Source organism: Neopelma chrysocephalum, unplaced genomic scaffold (genome assembly GCF_003984885.1).
Source record: "Neopelma chrysocephalum unplaced genomic scaffold, ASM398488v2 Primary Assembly neopelma1_45, whole genome shotgun sequence".
In the NCBI taxonomy this organism is placed as follows: Eukaryota; Metazoa; Chordata; class Aves; order Passeriformes; family Pipridae; genus Neopelma; species Neopelma chrysocephalum.
Window position 1 is genome coordinate 10227873 of NW_020897704.1, and position 7988 is coordinate 10235860.

At 43.8% G+C, this 7988-nt stretch overlaps 1 protein-coding gene across 1 annotated transcript in view; it reads left to right on the top strand.

Moving 5' to 3' along the window:
• Window positions 1-7988, top strand: part of COG5 (component of oligomeric golgi complex 5) — a 182208-nt gene that overhangs the window by 170659 nt on the left and 3561 nt on the right. The window contains exon 21 of the mRNA XM_027679319.1: window positions 141-220. Within this exon, the coding sequence (XP_027535120.1) occupies window positions 141-220 (80 nt within the window). The remainder of the gene's footprint in view (window positions 1-140; window positions 221-7988) is intronic.

The window sequence follows — 7988 nt, forward strand, 5'->3', positions numbered from 1 at the left end:
CCTTAACTCTTTCTGCATCACTGCAGTATTAAGAGAGCCGCACGTGGCCTTCATTTATGTCATCTTTGATTCTGAAATTGGTGTATCTGTTTCCTTTTTCACATTTGTGTGTAATTGGTGTTTGTGTTTCTCTGTATCAGAGGGCTGAGTGGTCCATTGCCCGTTACTCCCAGTGGCTCGATGATCATCCATCTGAAAAAGACAGGCTCGCTCTCATACGGTAAGAATCATGCTTCTTTCTTCTCTACATTTATGATAATGGAGCAGTAACTTATCTGCACACTAAGACTGGTCTTGAAAAGTAAAAAAATGTGCCTCAGGAGATGTATCATAAATACCATTACCCTCTCTCTACTCGTGGGATGAGTTGCCAAATGGCAGAATATGTAAACTGAACTTTCCCCTCCACCCTCCCATACCCAAGCCCTCCAGTGCTTTTATAAGGAGCACATACTCGTCTTGCAAAAGAAGGAAACCAGGCACAATGAAGGTTTAAATTAATACTGAGTTTTAGCAAAACTGCCTCCCTCTCTTACTGTTGGAAAGTCAAGGCTGCAGCTGTCCTGTCTTCTGTATAAGGAAAGAGAAGCTTTGAAAGCTTAACCAGTGTAAATGTAGGTAGAAATCTAAAAATGGGAGACCCTTGTTACACCCCTGTAATGTTACTCTTCAGGAAATCAGCCCATGATTCACAGGGAAGTGACAATTACATCAGATTTTTAAAATCTTGCTTTATAGCTAAATACTATTTTGCAACTTAAAATGTTAGGAAAAGTTAGAAGAGTCTTGTTTTTCAAAACAAGCAGATTTTTTGAAGTATGTTAGGGAGAACAGATGAGTTGTATGAATGTGACAGGGCCAGCCTGGGGATCCTTAGGATTCAAGACTCAGGTGATCATTTGGCTCCTAATGGCCTAAATTTTCCAGCCATCTTCTCAGTGACCTCAGTGTCACCTAGTCCAGTGGGATGGGAAAAGCTGTCACACATAGCTGCAGCAGGCTCCATCTGGCCTGGGAGCCAACTCTGTCCTTGAACTTATGTGCGTGGATGTTGCCAGCTTTTGCTGAAGTGATAGAAGCTGACTTTTAAGTTCCAGCCAGCAATGGTTGTGCCTGAGAAAGTCAACCGTTATCTGTCCACACTTCTGAAGCAGCCAAGAGGAGTCTGCTATAAATATTTACAGTTCCTGAAGATGATAGCACCATGCAGTCCCATGTAGTGATTGGGCCAGTTAAGGAAATAACTGGTTGATCACCAGTAGACGTTAGTAGATTTATTTCTGAAATATTAAAATACAAACAGTGTCTCTTCATACTTGTATTTTTTTGAAAACCATACATGTTGTTAATCTAGTTTGTGTACAAAACTAGGTTTTCTTGAATCTCCAGCCATGACACCTTGAATTACAAGGGCATGAGTAATAGGTACAGGGCCGATAGAGCTGTATATGTAATTAGTTATGAATATTTTGATTATAATTTCCATCCTGATAGTACTGACAAAACTGGAAATGTTGAATTTCAGATATATTGGGGAAAGCCAAAAATGCGAATCATTTGAGAACTGATGAGATTTTGTTTTCTTCAGTCCTTTTTCACAAATTCGAAAATGCCATTCTTAAATTGCCACAGATTTTTGTCTTTGCTTGCAATTAAATTTCATCCAGACTGATTCAGTTAATGGGCTTGCTGGTGGTCATGTTCAGACATTGATAAATTTCTCTGACCATGGAGGTATTAAGGAGCAAACCTTGGGACAATGGTTTTAGGCAGAGACAGTAACATCCATTAGACCAAATAGTGAAGCTGGAATACTTAAGTTTTTCCTTTCAATCCTTTCATTGAATCCTTTATTCATTTTGCATGAGATACCACTATTAAAATATTTTAACTTTGTAATCTCAATAATGTACTGCTACAAGGTTATCACTTGGCAAGGTTATCACCTGAGCATTTTGCAGTGAGGCTGTGGTTCCTTTGCTTCGCACTGTGGAGTGCTCAGACACTGCTTGGACATCCGTTGTCCCAGGGCATGGAGAGGGCAGCTTTAAAGATCTGCCCTTCCCAAAGGCCTTTGTTGGCACTCCAGTGGCTCTTCCCTGCTCTTGCTATGCCAGAGCTAGTCTGTTTGTCACTGCCCATGCTTGACTGCTGTTCCATCCACCCATAGCTCAGCGCTTGCAGGTGCCACTCCTGCAGCTTTGCTGAGCCACAAGTTAACTGCACTGGGTTTGTCCAGCAGACTCATCCCTCAGGTGTTTTAGTTGGCAGCTCGTGTAGCACTGCAGTCTGGGAACAAGGATCTGGGGCTGGCCAGCACTGAGATGCAATGAGGGAAGGGGATGGTTCTCTTTTGCAGACACCAGTCATCTCTGTAGGTACTGCTGTGTGCACTCTCCTTTTCACCATCTCCTCTCACACCTGTAAGACATTTCTAAACAGGCCAGTTATCCATAGGTAAGACAGTCAAGCAAACATCAGTCACTAGTATGACCATATCTCACTCATATTTTGTTTAATATTCTATTGGGAGACTTCTGAGCCTGCTCTTCGTGTGTCTCATATGAACCTAAGTTGAACTACAGGAGTCTTGCTCTTTTATTAGTCACCCTCTTCAAGCTTTTTCTGCCTGTAGTAGTTCAGCTGTGCTAATTGAAATTTGGATGTTTGAAACCTTCAGATCCCTGCACTGGACTACATCAAGATATTATCTCACGTTTGCTGCAACCTTGCAAATGGTAATTTTCTGCAACTTCCCTTTGTAACAACTGTGCAATTACTCTAGGGACCTGCTGCTTAGATATTAATTTACTTGTGTTACCAGGATCCTTACAGCTTCACATTAAAGCTAATTGGAGTGCTTCTTCCGCTCTGTAGGTCTTAAATGCTTCACTTGCAACATGGTGTGAATGGTATTAGTACCATTCTGAGCGTTTTTGTGCATTTCTTTCTGCTTGTATCCAGCATGAAGGGTGGGATTTACCTGGCCAGAGGTATATTTGCTAGACTCCCTTTATGGTCAACAGAGAGAAACAGGTGCTGCTGGGGCTGATTCATCTCATCCTGAAGCAGGTACCTAAAATAGGTCAGTTGCATTGTGTCCTGAAAGCTCCATTTTCTCTGCTCAGTGAAGGGAGTGAGGGCTGGGACACAGGAGCACTCTCAGGCAGCCAGCTGCCTTGTAGACATTTAAAGTTAGGTGAGATGACCCTACTGCAGGCATCCTCCCTGAGCAGGGATTGTGTTGAAAGGAGCACTCCTTTAAGTGGCCAGGGCATTTTCTTCTTTGTAAATTAAGCTTGAAAACTCAATCTTTCTTCCATAAAAGAAACCCTATAAGACATGGCAGGATTTGAGCCAGCCTAAATAGTTTATCCATTCGAGGGCCACTTTCTTACCTTTACCATTACAGTGTGGGTTAAGTCCCCTTGAAGCTCACCCTTGCTGGAGCAGGGTTGAAAAGCAGGCCCAGTGAAGGGTTCATTTTCATAATGAGCTGATGTCCTGATCTGGAGAGTGGCTCTGACCGCAAACCAGCCAGGGGCAGGGACAAATGCCAGCTCTTGGGCCACCACAAAAGGCCCCTCTGTGCACTTGGTTCAGTCTCGGGGGGCGCAGCAGCCCGACAGCTTTGCCACAAGCAGGAGAGCCACGCTGGGTCATTGCTCTGCTCACACCAAGCAAGAGCAGCCAGGAGGGGTGGCCAGAGCCTGCCGGCGCCTCCGAGCGCTCCGGGCCAGCGTCGGGCCATTCATTAAAAACCCTCAGCGACACTGAGGCTTGTCTGTCAGTGCACGGTCCTTGTGACCTCTTTATTATGCACTCTGGAGTAACCTGGAGATGTCCCCTGCCAGTCTGTTGTCCTGCAGGTGATGCTGTTGGAGATTTTACTGTCTGTTTTTACAGTAATTTTTATAGCACTGGATTAAATAGACCTGGTGTCAGACAGATGTGCTCTTGCACAGCGTATTTCCCATTTTCTGCTTTGCCCTGAAGTTTGCAGAGCAAACAGACTTTTAACAAAGTACTAAAGATAAGTCTGGCCCTGGGGTCCTTCAGCTGCTCTGCTGATGGTTCAGGACAGGAGTGCACAGGGTACTACCCCACTGCTGAGCAGAAAGATGATCCCTGCCTCCTCCAAAGCTTCCAGTGTAAATCAGGCTCCATTTGACTGAGGCAGAGCCCAGGAGGGGAGCGCTAGTATTCACGATTCCATATAAAATTAATTAATTAGAGTAATTCTAAATGATATGCATTAAGATCCCTTAAGAACCACAACCCAAATCGTACTTTTTTTTTCCTTTTAACTGTAGATATAAATCTTCATGGGTTGAAATAACATATTAAAGAAGAACTATCTGGGTCTTATATAATCAGCTTGTCCTGATTTCCAAGAAAGCTCATGGTTTTGCTCATGCAAGTGAAGTAATTTAATAAGTGCTTTAAAATCCTTTTCCTTATGTGGGAGGGCACCTTAAACTTAGGGTTTTTTTTTTTCCCTTACTTCTTTTGGCATTTTTAATGAAGCATTAATATATGCAGAACATCCCACCAACCCTCTTTCCGTGGCTCTCTTTTACAAACAATATTTGTAATGTATACCATAGCTTGTCTTTAAAATAGAAACAGATTGCTGAACAGGTTTTATGTCCTTTATTAGACTGGAAGATGCTGAATTTAGGGCATTATTTAGTCTAATCTCTTCAAGAGTATGTTTTGTATATTACATAAACAGGGTTTCTTCCATCTTAAACATCGATAATAGAACTATAAATTACATCTTTTTATATGACAACAGCTGTGATCTCTTCTGTGCTGGAGACCTGATGATACTGCTTTCACCCATGGTGCTGTTTATTTTTCCACAACTACTCAGGCACTGGTGTTTTTACAGTGTCCTCTACAGGAGTGAGCCTACCTTTTTAAAGACAAAATTTTAGTGCTAAACTGGTGCATCTGAATTGAATTCTGTACTACCAGCATGTTTACAAAAGCTTGTTTGAGCTAGGACTGGTAAAGTTTACAAAAATGTCATCATAAATTCTGCATTTCAAGTGTTAACAAAGCCTTTAAACTCATTTATCTCCCCAAATGAGGTACAGTCAGGTAGGCATTTCAACAGCTCCAGCGATGTGTATTGCCCAGCTCAGCAACTTCCTGCACTGTCCATATTCCTCTGTGTTGCAGTCCCAAAATCCCCCCCTTAAGACTTGGTAACTCTCTTCAGAGAAACAAAACTCTCATCCCAGATGAACTTCTGGAATCATATATACTCTATTGACCATTGCTGCCTTCAGATACCTCTCCCAGCCCATTCCTCCTTCTCACTCTGGAGCAACCTCATCATTATTCTCTAGACTCCAAACATCCTTTCTACCTGGATTCGTGATTTGTGCAATTTTATTACCTGGACTTTTTTGTTACCGGTGTGGTGTTCCTAACAGAGTGGACAGACTTCCTGGCCTTCCACCATGGTGTCGTTACCACAGCCAGCAATGCGAAAGAGTTTCCTGAGCTTGACCGTGGTTCCCTTGTCACCAGGAAGGGTGTGGAGCTTCAGGTGACTGCACTGCCTCTTCACTCCCAGCCTTCAGCAGCTGCAGCAGCTTTTCATCCTCCCACTCAGTGTGAGGCCCCTCAGCTACTTTCCTACACCTGCCCATATGGGAGCAGGTTCCCGGGCTTCCCATGGGGAGCAGGGAGTACTCTAGGCCAGTTCACTTCACTGAAAACACTGTTCTTTCAGTGCTTCAGGTAGAGTTGCTGATAATGAATGGCTTTTTAACATTCAGCTTCAGAGTGTTTAAATACTTTTATTGGGCATGCAAGTGTGGGACACAGGAAAATAGTGAATGCAGTTAGTGTGTTCAGAAAGCTTTTATTTTCATTGCTTAGTGTAAAGATGTACAAGGTCTGTTTTAGAAAAATGCCTGAGAACTCACCTTATAGTATTGATGGAGTAGTAATTACTGGTTGTTTTTTTGAGTGGGTAAGAGAATTAGTTAAAATGCTCCTGGGTGGGTCATACTGGTGAAGTTTGTCTCTTTGAAACAATGCAAGCAAAGCCACAGTAAAAGAGCAAGTGCAGCAGAAGGGAGCTGACAAAGACAACTTCTGTCAGCTCTTGGAGGAGGATCTGGGCAGTTCTGAGGTCACAAAACAATTCCTTTGAGCTGGTTTTTACGTTGCAAGAGGATAGTGGCTGCCACTGATGAACTTGGTTTTGCCAGTTAAATCGGATTCTTTTGGGGCAGGAGAGAAGGAAAAAGACATAAAAGCTGCTGGAAGGTGTGACAGTGGGACTCTAATAGTGGTGTTTGGCACTTAGCGTAGCCTAAATCTCATTCCATCTTGTTTGATCTGATGGGAATAACAGTCTGGCTAAGGATTATCAAGGGATGACATTGAGTGGTTTTGGGTGCTGCTTTTAGGGTAAAGCTTCTCCCTTTCATCTCTCTGGTTATCTCTGTAATCTTTTTCAAGGGCTTTTTCAAAGCAAGGAGATAAGTCAGAGAGGGATAGCAGTGTTACCATCTGGATAATGATGCCAACCCACAACTTCACCAAGAGGTGTCAGAGCTTTCTAAGTTAAGCAGGTCAATATGGTTTTTCTATTTTCAGCTTTTGATGACTTCAAAAAACTATTTGGGCCCAACAAACTTCTGAGTATATAGACAGGAAAAGACAGGGACACTGGTGAGTGGAAGGGGAAGGATTTAGCAAGATGAATGCCAGTTACAGTAAGAAAACTGTCACAGGAGTTTCTCGACTGTTTTTTTAATACAAGGGACTATTCTTTGTAGCAACTAACTAACATCTAACATGTTTACTGATAACTGCTGACCAGAGTACTTGATTACTGACCTGAGTGGAAATGTGAAACACCTCTGACTCTTCTGAAGCATTTCCCCTCATCATGATGGCATCCATGAGCCTTCTTTGCCTCCATCTCCCACCTGCTGCTCAGTTTGCTCATCCCATCTGATTGCCACAAGAGGCCAGTTCATGTATGCCACAAGAGGCCAGTTCATGTAAAAAGCGCACTTTCCTGATGTTTCATTCCCCAAGTCTACTTCTTCTCTTTAAATCTTGGGATTTAAAATGTACCTGTGGATGTGCATAATCGCTCTGCCATTCATCATGCTGATGGCCTTTGCTGAGAGTGAGGTGAGCTGCACTCAAAGCACTTTCTGGATGCAGCAAGCAGTTTTTTAGTTACTGCTTCTTTCCCTGTAGACCCTGTGCTGCTTCCCAGGGACCATTGGGAAGGAGCAGGCTGAAGGTTTTCAGGGAGCTGACCAGGTGCAAAAAGTCAGCTTTATTTTGGCTAGATAAAATAAATATTCTTTCCCTGCCTTTCTGGCTGCAACAAGGGATTGCTTCTCTCTTGCTGTTTGTTGATGTGCAAAAAATTCAGGGACTCCTCACAGTGTGTTGGTATCTGGTGTGGACTGGTGTGGACTGCTCAGCAGTAGGTCACTAGTAAGTTATCAAAACTGTAGAGCTCTCAAGTGCACTAAGGCCAACACTAGGGACTGTTTCAGTGCTCAGTCACTTTATTCTTCTGAAGCCTCTCAACTTTCCAGTAATCCAGTCCATCCTCTTACATCCCTTCAGTCTCAGACAGTATGCCCTGGGCTTCAGCAAAGAGCGACTCTGAAGTCCAGCTGCTGCCTGGGGACGTCAGGAGCTGTGGTGGGTGGTGGGCAGCTCCTCGGGCCTATGCTTGTTTCATTTCCATCCCGTGCTCAGAAGGAAAGCTGCCTCAGGTTCTTTGGTTGCACAGTTGCTTCACTCTCTCCCTGTCAAACTCCATTAGCAGGAGATGCATGAGGGGACACCCAGCTCCTCCTGTTGTGCTCTGGCAGTGAGGCTGATGGATCAGCGCCTGGATTTGATGAGAATGGGAAGTGCTGGCAGGAGCAGGTGCAGCCCCAGGACCAGCTCATGGGGCCAGGCTGTCATTGCTGTCACTGGCTTCTCAGAAC